Source organism: Dasypus novemcinctus, chromosome 13 (assembly GCF_030445035.2).
Source record: "Dasypus novemcinctus isolate mDasNov1 chromosome 13, mDasNov1.1.hap2, whole genome shotgun sequence".
Lineage (NCBI taxonomy): Eukaryota > Metazoa > Chordata > Mammalia > Cingulata > Dasypodidae > Dasypus > Dasypus novemcinctus.
The window spans coordinates 18,981,820-19,001,645 of NC_080685.1; the positions used below are offsets into that span (position 1 = coordinate 18,981,820).

A 19,826-nucleotide genomic window follows, 5' to 3' on the forward strand; every position below is an offset into this window, starting at 1 on the left:
GGGCTGGGGGCGCGAGTGCCCCTGGAATTCCCGGGCCGGGACAGCCTCCCCGACGCGCCGCACAATGGCTGAAGAGGAGGCGCTTGGGTCCCGCGCGCCTGCAGGTTCTCAGACACTCCTGGACACTCTGCTTCAGAACCTCTACGACTTCGGTGAGTGCGGGGCCTCCGGAGCCCACGTGGAGAGCTGACAGGCTGTCTTCCGCTTTTAGGCTAGAGATTCTTTTGCACGTCCGGTACCCCAGCTCATCGGACCTGGTTCCGATAGTTCCTCCAGGACATTTCGTTCCCGTCTGAGGTGACCCTTCTGCCGTCCCCCTTAGATCGGCCTCTGTTGATTCTTCATGAATCAAATTTCCCAGCTCTTGCCTGAAGTAGGGGGCCGATGTGGTGGCCTGTCAGGAGCACTAAGGCTCGAACTGTGGTCATGTACACAGGGCCTTGGACTCTCCAAATAGCCCACTTTTTCACTTCTGGGACGTTTATTTGGTAATTCACTAGCCTTCTTCAGGGCCTATTGCCAGAGACCTTGAAGAACGTGCTTTGGTTTTTGTTTGTTTTTGTTTCTAGTAGGTACTGGGAATTGAACCTGAGACCCTCATACTTGGGAAGCAGGTGCTTAATAACTGAACTACACCCACTCCCATCACAACCTATAAGTTGGCCCACTTATGCACTCCTTCCTTTATCTTGATGAAGAGAAAAAAATTAAAAAGCGGGATTGGTATCCCACCTGGCACTTCGGCAGGAAGACGGCCCCTAGTGCTTTGTAGAACTTGATATGGGGAAGTTGAAAGCCTTTGTGCATATACCAAAGATAATAAGGCCTTGGTGCCTTTAAGCACCAAAGCAGTTCTTAAATTTATAAAGACGTTACAAAAGATAGGTATTTTCTTTTTATTTTCGATCAGGATCTCAAAATTCTAAGCTCACCTAAACAATAAGAATAATACATTTAAATGTATTGAGAATTTACCATATACTACATACCTTTCGTGTATTGACTTATTTAATTTTCACAACAACCCTGTGAAATAAGTACTGTTATTCACCCCACTTTTACAAATGTAAAAAAAGCACTAGAGGTTAAAAAAACTTGCTGAAGTTCACATAGCTAGTCATTGTGCAGAGCCCACGTTCCAATCTCCTAGCTCCAGACCCGGCACTTGTTATTGAATTAAACTGTGGACAACAAATCAGCGTGCTCTTGGGAATGTGGGAGGCCAGAAAAGACTTAACTTCAGAAGTTTAAAACCTAGAGGAAAAGACTATTCTGTAAAATCCTAAGTGTAGTTTACATGAATACAGGCTGGAAATCATTAGACTAGGAGTTCTAAAGGCATGGGCTAAATCTACTCATTTTTATAACCTTAATGGCAAAGTTTAGTGGACTGTTAGTGTTTATTGAGTAAAAGACTAAACAAATAGAAACAAACATAAGTGATCAGCTGATTTTTAGAGACTGTTGTAGTCTAATGGGTGGCCAAAAGCAGTATACCAGAAATGGGTTGGCTTTTACAAGCAGAATTTATTAGTTTACAAGTTTACAGTTTTGAAGCTGAGAAAAATGGCCTAATCAAGACATCATCAAGCAAAGCTTTCTTTCCCAAAGACCAGCTGCCATCTAGCCTGGACTTCTTTGTCCATTGGCAAGGCATATGGCAGTGTCAGCTTGTCCTTCCCTTCTCTCCTGGGTTTTGTTTTGCCTCCAGCCTCTTTGGCTTTCTTTTTCTGAATTTCATTCTGTAAGGAAGGACTCTGATAAGAGAATTAAGACCCATCCTGGGCCACGTCTTAACTGAATACTCTAAACAAATGAGCTTTAACTGAAGTAGCCTTGTCAAAAGGCCCTATTTACAATAGGTTTCTACCCACAGGAATGGATTAACTTTAAGAACATAATTTTCGGGAAACGGACTTTGGCCCAGTGGTTAGGGCGTCCGTCTACCACATGGGAGGCCCGCGGTTCAAACCCCGGGCCTCCTTGACCCATGTGGAGCTGGCCCATGCGCAGTGCTGATGCGCAAGGAGTGCTGTGCCACACAGGGGTGTCCCCCGCGTAGGGGAGCCCCACGCGCAAGGAGTGCACCCATAAGGAGAGCCGCCCAGCGCGAAGGAGGGAGCAGCCTGCCCAGGAATGGCGCCGCCCACACTTCCCCGTGCAGACACAGAAAACAGACAACCGGGGGAGGGGAGGGGAATTAAACAAATAAAAATAAATCTTTAAAAAAAAAAAAAAAAGAACATAATTTTCCAGCATCCATACAACTTCAAACCATCACAGTGACCTCTATAGTATTTGTGCTGCAGGTGAATTATTAGAGCTAGAATTTTGGTCAGAACTTTCTGGTGACCGGTCAGAGTTTGAATAGAGTAGGTATAGGAATTTAGTAGAAAATAAAGACATTAAGAGTAAGTGTAGATGCGGCGGACTTGGCCCAGTGGTTAGGGCGTCCGTCTGCCACATGGGAGGTCCGGGGTTCAAACCCCGGGCCTCCTTGACCCGGGTGGAGCTGGCTCATGCGCAGTGCTGATGCGCACAAGGAGTACCCTGCCACGCAGGTGTGGCCCCCCGTGTAGGGGAGGCCCACATGCAAGGAGAGTGCCCCGTAAGGAGAGCTGCCCAGCGTGAAAGAAAGTGCAGCCTGCCCAGGAATGGTGCCGCACACACGGAGAACCGACACAACAAGATGACGCAACAAAAAGAAACACAGATTCCTGTGCCGCTGACAACAGAAGCGGACAAAGAAGACGCAGCAAATAGACACAGAGAACAGACAACTGGGGTGGGGGGGGAAGGGGAGAGAAATAAATAAATAAATCTTTAAAAAAAAAAAAAAGAGTAAGCCTTAAAAAAAAATGGGTAAGCCTTAGGTGCATCTTAGTAAGTCTTAGATTAATCTTAATGTTTAACTGTGCGAAAGAAAGTTGGAAGACTATTACACCTACTTGTAATCCTAGAAAGCATTAAAAAGAAAGACTAGCTGCAGCAGAAGACATTTTTAATGCAAAGCAACTGGGATTTCTAGTCTGTGGGATTACTGGCCATAACACCAATGTGGGGACTAAAGTAATTGTGCTAAAGTAAGGGTCAAAGACACAAATATAGTTAGGATGGTAGAGATTACTGTGCATTGTGAAGTCTAAATTCTCTGCAAATGCAATCCTATTTGGAGAAAAATAGTCTCTTTGTGTGTACTTTTGGGTGCTTATAACTGTGGCATATGCAAAGTGAATTCATATGATTTGATATTGGTTAAAGCTAAAACCAAAGATATTTGTTTTTGCCTTTTTGTATTTGAACAAACAGGGGAGACAGAAGGTGAAACAGAACAAAAAAAGATCAAAAAGAAAAGGGAAAACAAGAAGAGAGATTTGAGGACTGTGGCAGTCTTGGCAGAGGAATCAGCTCCTCCACCTGGTTCCTTTGTAAGAGGTCAAAGGAGAAGTGCTTCCAGCTTCTTCAAAGAACTCAGAGAAGAGCTTCAGTGCACTCCTGCAGTGGCCTCTGTAGACTTCCCCTCAGAAACAGAAGTCACTGCTACAATAGCTCCCTCTCCCCTGAAGAACAACAGGAAGCATGTAGAAGTGGTAGAATTTCACAGCAGGAATAAAAAAAGAAAACTGAGGCTGGATCAAAACGAGACCACAAAGGTAATGAGCTAATTTGTTTATACTGTGTAGTGAAACCACTGGTATTGTGGAATTAGCTGAATATCTGTATAGGCTGTGTCAGGGGTCCCTAAGACTCAGGCTCAGAAACTGTTGTACTCACAGTCATGGTTTATGGCAGCAAAAGGATACAGAGTAAAATTTCAGCAAAAGGAAAAGGTGCCTGGGCCAAAGGTTGGAGGAAACCAGGCACAAACTTCCAAGCGAGTTGCGCACAGGACACACTTAATTTCCCCAGCAGCAATGTGAAAGCATGTGAAAAGTGTTGCCAACCAGGGAAGCCTGCCCAAGCCTAGGTGTCCATGGTTTTTATCGGGGGTCAATTATATGACTGTAGAGCATCTCTGTGGCTAATTTCAGTTACTGAGGCACTACACCTCCAGAGGGAAAGTAGTAGTTCACCATAAATCATGTCATTAGTATAAATTATTTGAACAAGCTGGTATAACACGTCTTAAGTCCTCAGGCATGTAAAAACACTCTTAGACAGAATATTCTAAGTGCTCAGTTTATAGGAGCCAGCCAGCCAAGGGCAAGTCATGAAAACGGGACTTTCTCTGGAATGTGCAAGCTTTGATCACTGGCCTTCTGCTTGAACAGTTGCTCAGAGAAAATTCAGTCATTCATCAAATATTTCTGATGTTCCTACTAGGTGTCAGCCAATATTCTAGGCACTGGAGCTATAACCCTGAACAAAACATGCAAAAATCCTTACCTCATGGAACTTACGTTCCAGTGGAAGAGCAGTCTAATTTTACCAAGCAGCAACCTCTTTCAGACAGTATTTGTAAATCTGGTTCAAAATTCAGTCCATGGGGAGCATATTGCTGCTCATCCAAACTTTTTTCACAAGGATCTCATAATGACTATCAAATTCATTGCTAAAATTGAGATATCCCATTTCTGTAACATTTTCCATGTCCCAGAAACCTTTGTATATCAGAAAAAGACAATGAGCATAGTTTGCCTTGCACCGTTCTTTACAAGCATACTCGATCCCAGCGTTCACTACATCTTTTTTATGGTTTTAAAAACCTTGTTTGTAATCTTTTCTCAAATTCAGACAAAACTTGACGTCAAGATTACCGACATCTCTTCCTCAAAGGTTATTAGTGCATTCTGTAATATATCTACCAGTTATTTTAGGAGTCTAAGTCACCTTCCCAACTCGTAGGCCTTAATACAGCGGGACACTGGGGACTATTAGAGGTGGGCCAAGAAATGGATTTGCTTGACCCTTGGGGTGGCTGGAGCCCTCAAGCTGGTCATCTTATAAATGAACAATAGCAGAGGTTTGAATCAGCAGAGGTTTGAAGGACTGAATCAGGGGTTTGTTGCAGTGTTCCAGGTTTGAATTGGGGTGGTTTGGACTTGTGATTTGAGGAATGACTGTTCTTTTCTGGGTACAAGGCTGTCCTTGAGGAAAAAAGTTCTTATGTTTTTAAGAAATCAAAGTGTCATGTGAAGCTCAAAATGATTGAAGTACTACTTCGCTCCAGGTGTTTATCAGTGCTCTTTCTCCATCCTTAGCATTGGCCCATCCTAACACATCATTCACTGTCCCTGTTTCATTATCTTTGCCTCCTTCGTGGACTAGGTTAAAGAAAGGATAAGACAGTGGTGGATGATGGACTGTGGTTAACAGGACAAACATAAGAACGTTTTCTCCTGAGCAATAGTAAATTTGTAATACTAATATAGGGTGTTAATAATTGGGTGGGTTGAAGGGAAAATATACCAGATGTAAGAGATGGGCTTTAGTTAGTAATATTTCGAGGATGCTGTTTCATAGTTTGTAACAAATGTTTCACAACAATGCAAGGTATCAGTGGTAGGGTGATACATAAGAGCCTTGTATGATACATATGTTTTGTAAACTTACAAATTTTACTATTTGTGTATATTCATGTATGAATGACATACTTCAATAAAATTTAATTTTAAAAGAAAGAGATAAGAAAGATATAATAAAAAGAATAAATACTGTATTATTTATCAAAAGGGGCACTTGAATTCTATGGCCTGGACTGAGGTACATGTAGGTTGCTGCTAAGCCCTGTCACCAGTTGTTAATAATAATAGCTAATATTTATTGGGTATTTACTGTGTACTAAGAGTGCTGATTTTTTAACTCATTCATTATCTTATATAACCCTCAACAGTTTCCTGTGACTTGTCTTCATTTTACAGAGATTAATTAATTTGCTAGTAATTTCAAAGCCTCTGTAGGTCCAAGAACAAAGAGTTTGTTGGTTGGCTGACCTGAGGTGATCTGAGGCTTTTTAAAAATTATTTTTGTCTATCCCATTTAGCATGAATATGCAGATGTTGCTGCAGAAACATTATGTGCTTACTTATGGGTTGTTGCCTTCAACCCTGATAGGAGTGGTACATAATGTTCAGTATATTCACAGTATTGCCTTTTTAAAATATGAAAAGAAATCTGAGTTTTGAAATTAGAATCTAGCCTTAAGGATTGCAGATAAAGGATTGTGAATCCGAAGTGATTCATATTTCACATCACAATTTAAACTCCAGGCTTTCTGGCTTAAAAGCCTGTGTACTCTCTCACAGCACAGACTCTTTGTCCTTTAGTCTACTTCCCAGGATGTTCACACCATGATTAGACAACTGGATATTCTCCCAAGTTATTGCCAAATTGCTTCAGATATCACCCCATTCCCCAGGTTCTCTGTGCCCTGCATTGTTGTGTAATATTTACATCACTCCACACTCCACATGAAATTCTCCATGCTTCTACAGTACCTGGTAACTCTGTACCTTGTACATTCCCTTTTCTTTAGTGAGTCCAGTGTCACATAGGTGTTAGGAAGAAAGTAATCTAATTAAAGTAGCTGACACTCACTAAGGTATGGCTAAACTTCTTAGTATTCCAAAAATGTTTGCTTTTTTTTTTTTAAGTGCTTGTTTACCCAACAATCTTTGAATAGAGGAAGTTGGACTATGTAACTAAATGGGTTAAACAAAAAAAACTCCAAGCAGCACAGCAGAAAATATTGTTGGTCATCAACTCAGCCCATGGCTAAGTTCACAGAGTCTGGTGGACTGCCTGCCTTCATCCCTCACTCCCACACATTTCTTCCAAATTGTGCTTTCTTTTTATACCTTCCTTCCTTCTTCCTTGTCCAACATACAAGTTCTCAAAAGCTCCAAACATTATCTGTGTGTGTGTGGGGGAGAGTGTGGCTGTATTTGCCAGGATAGGTTAGTTTATATAAGAAACAATCCCTACATCTTCGTGGCTTAAAAAGCAAACGTTCCTTTTATCCCCCCCCTTATGTTCACCCAGGATTGGCGGGGCAGGTGCGCTGCTCCACACCCCATCCAGGGTAAGGTGGGCTCCACCATCTGGAAGATGGCTGGTTGCTTTGGGGAAAGATGAGGAGTTGAATCCACATGGAAGGGGCCTACATCTCCTTTGCCCACAATTCTTTCGCCAAAGAAAGCCATGTAGCCCAGGCCTCACGTCAAGGAGCGGGGAAGTACTGTCCTGCTGGGTGCCTGGAAGAGAGGAGGACAAGTGCCGCCTGAGGATAGTGATGCCTCCTCCCACAGTGAGTTTGAGGGGAAAGAAATCAGAGGGGACCTCTGGTTGTTTCTAAATCAGAGAGTGCATTGTTAATAACATACTGAAGTGATAGTAAAGCTATGAATAAAAGAGAAAAATAGAAATTTTAATTTTATTAAAATAAAAGTTAGATAGTGGTGTGATGGTACTGATAGACTCAGCATCCATGAAATAATTAGCCTATCTTTTTTTTTTTTTAATTGCACATCACTCCTTTATTATACTGATCTGGAAAAAAGTTAATACAGTTATGCTCAAACTGAGTCCTGAGCCCAAGTGGTTGGGTCAAGCAACTGGAACATGATTCAGAAATCGGACACAGTGAATGGCACATATTGACATGATCAAGATGCATTTCACTGTCACAAAACAGTGGAGGGACTTTCCACATAACAGTGGAAGTGGGGATTCTGAAATTCACAGCAGAACGAACTACTTGAATCAAAGGAGCTTACTCCACAGTGGTGTAAGAAGTGGCTTATTTTCTCATGATCACATGTGGGACTATTTCAGCTGCCACTAGAAACCCCAGAGGGTTTTTGTATTATTTATATACATTTTGTGAAAGTAAATTTGACACATAAACATTCAGGGATGATCCCAACCTTCTGGAGCCAGCCCTTCTGGGGTTAGGGAGGAAATAAGTCATTGTTTTGTTTTGTTTTGTTTTTTAAATCACCATGCCCGTTACATTCTTCTTCCACTGGAATCACTAGAGTGCAGCCCCCTGGAAAGACAGTGTGCCCTGACTACGGAATAGCTCAGGCTCCTGGGAATAGGCTCTTACTTCCCCTCATTGGTCATGCCTTAGCATGGTTCCTCTCAATCTCGTGCTCAAGCAGGTCCTCAGTAAAGGAGGCACTCGCAGAAACCCCAGGGTCGCTACCTGGGCCCTGGATTGAGGGCCCATGCCCCAGAGGAGCCATTCTGACCAGATTGAGTGGAGTGGGTGCAAGAGACTAAATGGCTGAAATGAAAATGGGAGCCACTCATCCCCCTTTCTCTGCAGCCACAGCTTAAAATGCCTACAGATGTGGTCAGTGTGACAAGTGTGGGAGAGAGACGTAGGGGAAGGGGATGGGCAAGGAGGGCGTTCCTGGGAATAGTAGTCTGCTCGCCTTCACTTCTTGGCCTTGCCCTGGGAGCCCTGAATGATGATATGCATGCTTGTTTTTTAAGTTCACAACTTTTATTATATACTTATTGTCTATGTATGTTCATATAGGAACGATATACTTCAATAAAAATTTTAAATGAAAAAAGAATGTTTAACATCAAATTCTATTTTAAGTGTCTTATTACAATTTGTGAAAAAATGACTATTTCCTGTGTTTCTTTAAAATAAAGCTTATATTTTAAATGTAAAGAAAAAATCGCAAGCTTCAGGCAACTCTTTGGACTGGTAACCATGGCCAGAGGATATGTTGATATATAGAGGCACAATATTTTGCAGGCATTTGCAGCAGCATCATTTTCTATTAGGAATTATAAACCAAATCATGTCATTCCTAGAATCATTCCTAGAAAACCAATGTTCCTGGAAGTAACTTGCAACACAAGGGAGTTTTGTTAGCCATTATTCCAATGAATGGATGAAAGGGAAGAAAAAAAGAGAACGAAAATATAACATTTTTCTAAAATCCCTGTTTAAACAGTCATCCTTTTCTAAACTTCCTACCAATCAGAATTTTCTTCATGATCCGTAGACAGAGACACTGTTTTCTCTCTTTCTTACCATCTTTTCTTTTGTCTCAGTTTCTCATCAGTCCTTTCTTAAGCTTTTAAAACCTTAAAAAATATATATTCTCCATTTTTCTTCTGTTTTTAATTAGACTTCTGTACAATATGCTTATATTATTGTATTTAGGCATCAGGGCAAGTTTCAAAGCTTTTGAAAACATTTCTACTCTCTTCATGATATTGTATAGTGAGTGATATAGTAATAGGTGATCTTAGGAAGAATTTTTTTTTTCTTTTCAGACCAAAACTAGTGTCCTTCAGAAAGACGTGAATATACAAGAATTTAACTTCGAAAAGGTATGGTTTTGGAATTGTGAATTTGCAGCTTTATTTGTAATATAAAAAATTTGAATCTGTTCAGATGTTCACCAACTGGGAAATGGTTAAGGAAATTACACTATGAAGTAAAATATACTATATGTATAATACACTCTATTGACTATTATGCAGTCATTTTAAAATGATGGTTTTGACGACGTGACCACAATGCCAGTAGTGCAATGGTAATTAAAAAAAGTAGGCTGTGTGTGTTCTGTGATTGTAACTAGATTTTTTAAAATGCATAAGAAAAAAAGACTAGGAGGAAGCAACTCCGTTGGTAAGAGCAGGTAATGATGACTTTTTCTAAGTATGTTTTTAAGGAAAAAGCATGGATATGTATTAGAAGCTGCAGTGATAACTGGTTTCTAAGTGTGAGGTATGTTTGAAGAGGTACTTTTAAGTTGCAGTTATTGCCTTTATAATTACTAGCTTATTTTAGAGAGCATCATAATGTACTACAGAGCTCTGCTTTTTATTTCTGGTTCTACCACTAATTTATGCAGAAATAATTCTTTACTTCAGCTTTCCAAATTAAATGGAGAAAAAGATGTGAAAAAATGGTAACATTGCAGCAGAAAGTTACTCAACCTGTATTATAGAATTCCCTAAACCATGCCCTTACAGAATTATTGCCAACTGTAGTTGTTGCTGGTTGTGAGACAACAAAAATGTATTTAAGAAACAGCATAGCATGTCTGAAATGTGTTGTTCCTGGGGATGTTTTTTTTTGTTTTTTAGGAGGTACCGGGGATTGAATCCAGGACCTCATACATGCAAGGCAGGTGCTCAGTCGCTGAGTTACACCAGCTCTGCCCAGGGAATGTGTTTTATGGGTGGGATTATTGGAATGTACTTGGGTCTAATTCTGTTTTATGTCACAGGCTCGTTTGGAAGTGCACCGGTTTGGGATCACAGGTTATGGAAAAGGAAAGGAAAGGGTTTTAGAACAGGAACGTGCCATTATGCTGGGCGCCAAGGTAAGGGACTGCCTCTGCCTTTCGTTACCAGGCAGGAGTGCAGAGAAGGGGAAAGCAAGAGCCATGCATGGGGAGGCCCTGACACTGGGAAGCTTATGCAAAATAAAAGCTGGTGACGTTTTATTTCCATTTCAGCCTCCCAAAAAGAGTTATGTGAATTACAAGGTTTTGCAGGAGCAAATCAAAGAAAAAAAGACAGCAAAAGAAGAAGAAAAGAGAATGGTAGGGATAATGTCATTTTCCTCGTTACATTAAAGTGGGACAAAAGGATGGATGCAACTTACCACAGTCTGCCCATCCAACTCTGTAAGAAAACTGAGGAAAGCTGTACCCTGCTGCTTAGAAAGCAACCTAGACAACAGAATAAAGTGATCTCACTCTCTCTACTTCTTTGAATCGGCTATACTTTTGTAATATGAGCCAAGAAATTTGGCATATTTACATTAAAGAACTGCTTTGAAATAGCAAATTCCTGTTAAAATAAAGCAAGCTACTTTGATCTTTCCCTTTAGATAGTCACTGTTTGCATTTTACATTGTACAGAACACAAGGGTCTTTGAAAAACCACAAGGGAAATGGTTGTTTTGCTCCCTTCTTTTGACCTAAAATGGCAGATTTGCCATTTCTCTTGTCAGTATTATGTGGAGTGACCTTTCACATTCTGCAAAGAGTTTCAGGTTAGAACTTTGAATCTGCTGGGTTTAATATGCTGCCCACTTGAAAAAATATTGAAAATAATGAGTATCTTGGTAGTTTGTGGTCACAAACATCATGCCTTTCTAAAAAAAAAATCTTCATTATCCATAACTGACATACATTATCTTAAATTCTGAAATCAGGCCCAGGACACAGATATTTTCAAGAAGAAGAGGAGGAAAGGGCAGGAAGACAGGTGAGTAATGCCATCAGGTGCTAGGATTAAATAATGTGGATAAACACACTGATTAGTTCTGAAAGTAGTACCTTGACTTTATGCATTATTTTGTAACCTCTCAGAATGCTTAACCATCTCTTATTTAATTCTAGTCAAGCCCTTTAAGGGGAAGATAGGATTTAGTAAATTGACCAAATCAAACCACTACCTCACAACTGAATCAGGAACCTTCTCCAGTCTCCCAGTTCAAAATCCAGGCACCTTGAATGACCAGTGGAAAGGCAGAGATTGACATTTTCAAACAGAGGTCTTCTGTTCCCCTCTGCAAGAGCCTGGTGTAAAATAGCCAGCTCTGGGTCTGTGTCTGTCTCCTGTACTTTGATGTACCATGTAAGGTGACATACCATAATTTTGAGTAATGGAACATTGATTTTGTGGCTTTATGCTTGTTTATTAGCTTTTATTCAAGTGCCTTTCTCTCTCGAATTAATGTTTCAAAATTGACTTCTTTTGTCATCACCTTTTTTCTTGGCCTCCTAGAAAGCTTGTACATACCAAAAGATAGTCAGTTAATCTGACCACATATATCTACCTATTGAGGGCTTCTTATGTGCCAGGCATTCAGTATTTTAGTGGTTGAGATATAGCTGTGATCAAACTGATAGTATCCCTACCCTTAAGGAGCTCACATTTAGAGAAGAGAAGCAGACAAAAACGTACAAACAAATAAATAAGCTGCTAGGTACCAGCATGTACTGTGAGGAGGCTGAAATAGAACATTGGGAGAGAGAAATAACCAGATGTCCTGGGGAATCACTCTGGAGCAGTGACATATGAGTCAGCTGGGAGAAGAGGAGGAGGCAGCCTGGAAAGATCTGGTAGAAGAACATTCCATGAGGAGAAACAAGTGCCTTGAGACAGAAAGGCTCTTGGCATGTTTAGGGAACTGCAGGCAGGCCGGGGGCTGCGGTGTGGACAGGGCAGGGTGCGCTGGAGAAGACCTGGGACTTGGGCAGGTGCCAGATCGTGGTGGCTTGTGGGTGGTACTGTGATCCTTTTTTATAAGCTTATCTCTTTTTCCTTCCTCTTGCTTTAATTATAGGAAATCTAAAAAGAAGAAATCAGCTCCCAGTATTTTATCAAGTGGACAGGTTGGACAGGTTGGAAAGTTCAAAAATGGGACATTGATTCTGAGTCCATTTGATATCAAGAAAATAAATTCTTCCAGAGTAGCTAAATGAAGTACTTTATAAAATTAAAAGATGAATAGAAAACTGCCATTGTTCTGAAGCTGGATCTCTACAAGACTTACAGAAATTTCTTATTTCTTGTTTCACAGACTACTTTTTTATTAAAAAAATAATAATAAAATTTCTAGTTACTCTAATACCTTCTTGGTGTTGTTGGACATGGGCCACTGTAGTGTAAATGTAAAGGTACTAGGAATTGAACCCTGGACCTCATACCTGGGAAGCAAGTGCTCAACCACTGAGCTACACCTGCTTCCCTGTAAATAATTTTTAATATTCTTAAGCAAGTTTCATTCTAGTTTCATTTTCACTGGTATTTTGTTTATTTGTTTGTAATATGATTTTCATAATTATACTGTTTTTTCCATGTGGCTCAGTGATAGGGCTTCTGCCTACCATATGGGAGGACCGGGGTTCCATCCCTGGGGCTGGGGCCTCCTGGTGAAAAAAAAGAGAAAGCGTGCCTGTGCAGCAAGCAGAGTGCCCGTACAGTGAGTCAGTGCCCACGCCAGTGAGTCACGCAGCAAGTTGATGACGTATCAAAAGAGAGACAAAGGGGAGAGTCAAGGTGAGGCACAGCAGAGATCAGGAAAGAAGGTGGCGCAATTGACAGGGTACCTCTCTCCACATCAGGGGTCCCTAGGATCAAATCCTGGTGAATCCTAGAGGAGAAGAAATGAGAAGAGAAGACAAAAAGCAAAGTAGATACAGAAGATCACACAGCGAATGGACACAGCAAAAAAGCAGGGTGGGGAGGGGAGGGGAGAGAGGGAAATAAATCTTTTAAAAAATTGTACTGTTTTATAAATCCTTATAATAAATTGCCTTTTAATTTTTAAATGATTTAATGTTTATCATGAAAGAACTGCAGATATGGTAATTTTTCAGTTTTGTGGGAAAAGTTTTAATTCTAGTCTATGAAATGTCTAAAATCTACTTTGTAAGAAGTTATTAAAATAAAATATAACTTGTATATATGACTTAACTAGCACAAAAAATGATTTTAATTCATAAACAGATAAATGTTATCTCCTTTCGTCACTTTGAGAATCTGCATATTTAATGATAATGCTTTTGCTCAAAGTGTATGTAACTTCTGAAAGCTGTGGCACATTAAAAAAAGACTTCGATGATGATAATTTTTTATTCAATTGCCAAAACATCAGAGCAGAGTAAATAAGATTTCAGGTAAAAAAAACCAGACGGTTCTAAATGACTTTCTTATGTGACATAAATTGACTTTGAAGGTATTTACATGAGGAACTCAAAAATATTTTGAATAATGTAAGCAAAAGTGGAATGAATGTTTTGTTTTCCAGGTTTATTTTGAAAGTTAGTATTCATTGAGATATATGTACACATAGGTATATTTGGCAGTTTTTAAGAGTAATTTCTTTAAAGAAGGTAGAAGTTCCCAAATAGGACAGAAAACACTAGATAAAATCTCAGTATCTAGAAATGATCTATTAGAGCAGGAACTGGATTTGGTTTATTAACCCCCTTTCTTCTTCAACAGAGCCTGGAAACTCCCCATCTTATTCCCACCTCCATGGATCGTTGCGGCTCAGACGATGGAGGCCTATGCCAGACTCTGGACCAGATCCTCTGGCTAATTAATTTTGGGAAAACATGCCAATGCCAAGAATTGCTAGGCATGGTTTTGTTTTCACTTTTTAATTTACTGCATAAAAATTTAATGAACAATTGTCTGACCCCTGAGTGCTCTGGAACCCTCAGAGGCTTAGGGGCCAAAAGAAAACAACATACTTTAAGGATTGAAGATCAAGCCAAAGTTTGTGCTCATTATTTATTCCCGCATTGATAAGGTTTCTCCTAGCAAGTTTAGCAACAGAGAGAAGTGATAATGAAAAGTGTCTTCCTAAGGTTCGGTCAGTTGTCACAACGTGAAGAACCTGGGCTTAAAATGCAATGGGTAGGGAAACGGACTTTGGCCCAGTGGTTAGGGCGTCCGTCTACCACGTGGGAGGCCCGCGGTTCAAGCCCCGGCCTCCTTGACCCGTGTGGAGCTGGCCCATGCGCAGTGCTGATGCGCGCAAGGAGTGCCGCGTCATGCAGGGTGTCCCCCGCGTAGGGGAGCCCCACGCGCAAGGAGTGCGCCCGTGAGGAGAGCCGCCCAGCGCGAAGGAGGGAGCAGCCTGCCGAGGAATGGCGCCGCCCACACTTCCAGTGCCGCTGACGACAACAGAAGCGGACAAAGAAACAAGAAACAAGACGCAGCAAAAAGACACAGAAAACAGACAATCGGGGGAGGGGAGGGGAATTAAATAAATAAAAATAAATAAATCTTTAAAAAAAAAAATGCAATGGGTAAATATTTCTTCACTGTCCTCACTACCGCCATTTTCCCTCTCAGGGATTTGTTTCCGGTCTGGTGGTCAGATTTACATGAGTCAATACTTGTTCTGCATGGCACTACAAGAACACGTTAGCAGCATGACTGGCCATGGCTGAGCTCAAGGGCTCAAATAGGGATGATACCAGAAAATGGAACTTGTCAGAGAAGGACTCCAGAGTCTAATTACTCTGGTTACAGAGTAACCAGAAAAGAAAATATGAATGTGTAATCATAAGCATTGTTATAATTTAAGTGTAGAACTCTGACCTCAATAATTTCTTACCTCATTCTAACCAACTTTAAAAGTAAGCATTTGTTTTTTATGTGTTACCCACCTAAGGGAGGAAAAAAACATCCCACCCCATAATAACACTTATTTCACACTGTGATGGTTAAGTTCATGTGTCAGTTTGACTAGGTTATGAAGTCCAGTTGTTTGGTCAAGCAAGCACTGGCCTGATGGTTACTATGAGGATATTTCATGACTTAAATCATTAGGAAGTGATTTGCATCCATGACTGATTACATTTACAATCAAGTGAAGAGATTGTCTTCAACAGTGAGAGAAGTTGAATCCCATCAGTTGAAGACTTTAAAAGGAGTAGTGATGATTTCAGCAGTCAGAAGAGATTTTCCATCTCTACTTCAGCCATCCAGCTCCCCGGGAATTCACTGAAAACCTTCATTCGAGTTCCCAGCTTGTGGCCTGCCTTAGGGACTTTGGACTTGTGCATGCCCACAGTTGTGTGAGACATTTTCTATAAAAATCTCTACAGTTATATCCAGTTGGTTGTTTCCAGAGGACCCTGACAAATACACATGCTCCTGATGCTTCCCAGCCTTCCACCAGCTCCATTCAGGTCAGTAGTACTTGGCTGCTCTCAGCACTGCATTTGCACCAGCATAATTTTATGGATTTTTAAATCTAGGATAACTTCTCTTAACTCTATGTTCCAAACCTGTTTATCCTTCAGACTTGAGCTCAGGGACACCAGGTACTTTATGAATATATTTGTACCCAAACTAACACTCATTGAGCAACAATTCTAAATCAGAAATTTTAAGTGTGCAGATGTCAAGAGATGGCTAAAGCACAGTGTCCCTCCCCTCCAGGCTTCGGGGATCAGCTATGGAAACAAAATTCAGGTGATAACATGAAAGTATACAGAAGAGATGTCAGGAGCCCTGAAACATGATTTTATCTGATAGGGTCAGGACAGGTTTCCTGCAAGAGGGAACTTGGAGCTGGGTCTTGAATATTTAACTGATGAATCTGATTTATTCATATATCAATTCAACCCTTACAGTGTGTGCTCAGGTCCTGTTTTGAGCATGTAATTCAAAGGTGAGTGAGACAGACCTGAGTCTTGGAGAGCAGTGGGGATACAGACAGGCAATAGAGGTTGTAATCCAGTGGGATGCCTGCTCGGATGGGTGCTGAAGTGTGCTGTGGGAGCACATGGGAAGGGCACTTGTCTTGACCTGGAGTACCTGGGAAGGATGTGTGGGTGTGAGCCGGAAGAGGTAGGCAAGGACTGTGTCGTTCTGGAGGAGCAGCATATGCAGACAGCAGGGAGAAGTGGGCAAATATGAAAAACAGAAAATACGTGCTTCAGTGTGGAAGGGGCATATCTTGGGAAGGGGAGAGGTAAGCAAAGGTCAGAATATAAAGGTTTTTGAAGGAACTTGACTATGGGTTGTGACAGTGAGGAATCATGGAGGGGGAGATAAGCCAGAGAGTTGACATGACCAGATTTATGTTTTAAAAGATCATTAGCAAATCTCTAGTGGAATTTTATTTTATATATAGTTTTTATTTTAAAGATTTATTAATTTTTCTCCCCTTCCCCCCCCCCCCCCCCCCCCCCCCCGTTTTCTGCTATGTCCATCTACTATGTGTTCTTCTGTGTCTGCTTGCATTCTTGTCATGTGGTACTGGGAAACTGTCACTTTTGTTGTTGTTGTGTCATCTTGCTTTATCAGCTCTCTGTGTGTGCAGTGCCACTCCTGGGCGGGCTGTGCTTTTTTCACACGGGGCAGCTCTCCTTGCGTGTGGGGCACCCCTGCATGGCATGGCAGCACTGCGCATGGGCCAGCTCACCAAACCGGTCAGGGGCCCTGGGTATTGAACCCTGGACCCTCCATATGGTAGGTGGATGCTCTGTCAGTCAAGCCACAACCGCTTCCCTCTAGTGAACTTTTAAATGTCAAAACTTGTATTCCTGTGAACTTTTGCTTTTTTTTTTTTAACCTATTCATCTACAACTACAGATTTTGTCAGTAATATTTTGAGTTGCTGGTTGTTTGCTTTTGGTTGCATTTTTAAATGTGCATGCAGAAGGTACATTGGTGCCTGAGACATCTAGGCTATGTTTATTGGGGCAGTATTAGAACAAATATTCTAAGTTGAGAGAGGCTCTCAAGAATTTGAATAGGGGGAAGCAGACTTGGCCCAGTGGTTAGGGCGTCTGTCTACCACATGGGAGGTCCACGACTCAAACCCCGGGCCTCCTTGACCCATGAGGAGCTGGCCCATGCGCAGTGTGATGTGCACAAGGAGTGCCCTGCCACACAGGGATGTCACCGCATAGAGGAGCCCCATGCACAAGGAGTGCGCCCCGTAAGGAGAGCCGCCCAGCGCGAAAGAAAGTGCAGCCTGCCCAGGAATGGCGCCGCACACACGGAGAGCTGACACAACAAGATGACGCAACAAAAAGAAACACAGATTCCCGTGCCGCTGACAACTACAGAAGCAGACAAAGAAGAAGACACAGCAAATAGACACAGAGAGCAGACAACTGGGGCTGGGGGGGAAGGGGAGAGAAATAAAGAAATAAACCTTAAAAAAATTTTTTTTTTAATAGGGCCAAAACAAAGTTGGTGATCTAACACTTGTTAGTGACATGGACTTTCTACATAAAGTTAGTGGAAAATGAGGTTTATTTTTTGATGAAGTTTGTTTTCTTCTGGGTAAATGGGCAGCTTTTTCCAGCCTGATGTGTTTTTACGTTAATACTGACAGTCCACCAAATGGTCAGGGAGAATGCAGGCGGTTAACATCCCTCCAGAGGTGGTTCCAACATTGTGTATATTACTCAGTTTCTTGTACTTACTTGCTTGAATACTTAAACCATTCTCTGTTTAAAAAAAAATGGCAGTGTCATAGAGGTTGGCGACTGGCCAGAGCTGGGATTCTTAACCTGGTATCTTAGGGGACCATGCCACCTGCAGCAGAGAATTATCACCTTTCAAAGAGCAGCTCCCGGCATGCAACTCTGGTTGAGTTGGGAGCACCTGACTGGTGGCACTGAGTGAGGCCAAGTACTGTCCAAGGTGAGCTGGGCACGGTTAGATGCACTGAATCAGATACCTGGGTGGGCGGGGCAGCAACCCAATATAAGATGAAAGTGGTATATCCAGGATGAAGCACAGGCCGGTGGCATGACCAAACAGCTTAGACTTCCGTGACATTGTCCCAGTGCCTCCTCCTGAGCCCACCTCTGACCGGCTCATGGAGGAAGAATGAGCCTGAGCTTCATTCGTGGATGGGTCCATTTGGCACCTGGGTTCAAGCCAAAAGTGGATGGCAGCTCTACTCTAGTCCACTTGGGCTGTGCTAACTACAGCCACAGAAGCCGAAGCTGAGCTCCTGAGAAGGTCCCATCCTCCGAGGAGACCGACCTGGCTGTAAGTTGGCTACCATGGACCCTGTCTACCCTGGAAGGGAAAGTAAATCATCCAGACAGGAATAGGTATCAGGAAAGGTTTTCCTTTCCTGCATCCAGCACCATTATTCCAAGGGCTTACAGGGTGATCATTGGAATGGGATCCCACAAAACAATACTGCTTCAGAGCAGCCAAAGAAAAGAGGAGGTCCCTCAGGAAGAGAAGGTCACGGGAATTCTGGAAGAACTTCAACCTCATGTAAAGCAATAGCTCTGAGGGGTGGACGGGGTGGATGGGGAGGATGTGGTGACGTACGCTCAGGTTACCTTTCAGGAATAAGGACTTCTCTCAGCTGTTGCGAGACCTGCCCGCAGACAGCCCTCAGCCATTAGCCCTCTTCAGGGACCGCCTCGCTGAGGCCCACAGCCCAGGAATGACTGGCCTGAGGGTGGAAAAGCCCAGGCATCTCCCCCCAGCTCCGGTCTCCGGATACTCATTCATCCTGGCTCCAGGGCCAAGATGGCCGAGGCCTGTGCTGGATGTGCCCCGCAGCCTGACTTCTTCCTCTGCATTCACGGGTGCTGACCCCAGACCTCCTGCAGGCTCATCTCAGAGTTTGCTTCCAGAATACCCCGCCGCTAGGACTCGACCCTCCCTAGGCGAGCTCCTTCAGGAGTCCGGTAGCCGAAAGACCATGTGAGGTCGTAGGGGCTGTGGGAGGCCATGGGAGACCACTGCTCTGGAGGAAGGCAGCGAGGGAAAGGTTTTCAAGTCCGATGCCCCTCAGCTTGTGCAGTGGAAGGCGCTGGTTAGTCTTCTTGACGCTGGTAGGTTGGGATGTCTTACCCAAATCTGTGTCCACTAGTTAACCTTCATTATCAGGTGTTCATTCATGAATTCATCTTCACCACTTAAAAACTGTTAGGCTTTGCCATCCTGTGGTACCTCTTGCAAAAATAGGTCCATGTTTTGAATGGATTGCCTGGTGCGTGAATCTTTAACAAAAATAAAGAATGAGGTTTTCATACTTGTTACAACCTGGATGGACCTTGAATACATTATACTCAGTGAAATAAACTAGACCAAAAAAAAAAAAAAGAGCAAATATTGTATGATTCCACTTAGATGAAAGGTCTAGAATAGGCAAATTCCTCTAGAGAGAAAGTAGAATAGTGGTCAGCAGGGTCTGGGAGAGGGGCGCTCAGGGAGCAGTGCTTCTTGGGTCAGAGTCTCTGTTTGGGATGATGAAAATGTTCTGGAACTAGATGGCAGTGAGGATTACACAACACGGTGAATGTACTTTAATGCCGCTGAATTATACACTTAAAAATGGGTAAAAATGGTAAATTTTATGCTATATGTATTTTGCCACAATAAAAATA

At 42.2% G+C, this 19,826-nt stretch overlaps 1 protein-coding gene across 1 annotated transcript; it reads left to right on the forward strand.

The window, feature by feature from the left end:
• The first annotated feature begins 20 nt into the window (after positions 1-20).
• Positions 21-12,559, forward strand: FSAF1 (40S small subunit processome assembly factor 1). Its single transcript, XM_004467082.4, has 7 exons — positions 21-152; positions 3,310-3,653; positions 9,241-9,297; positions 10,203-10,298; positions 10,434-10,520; positions 11,138-11,190; positions 12,275-12,559. The coding sequence occupies exons 1-7, from the start codon at positions 65-67 to the stop codon at positions 12,411-12,413; spliced, it is 864 nt and encodes a 287-aa protein (XP_004467139.1). The 5' UTR covers positions 21-64; the 3' UTR covers positions 12,414-12,559.
• Positions 12,560-19,826: the final 7,267 nt, after the last annotated feature.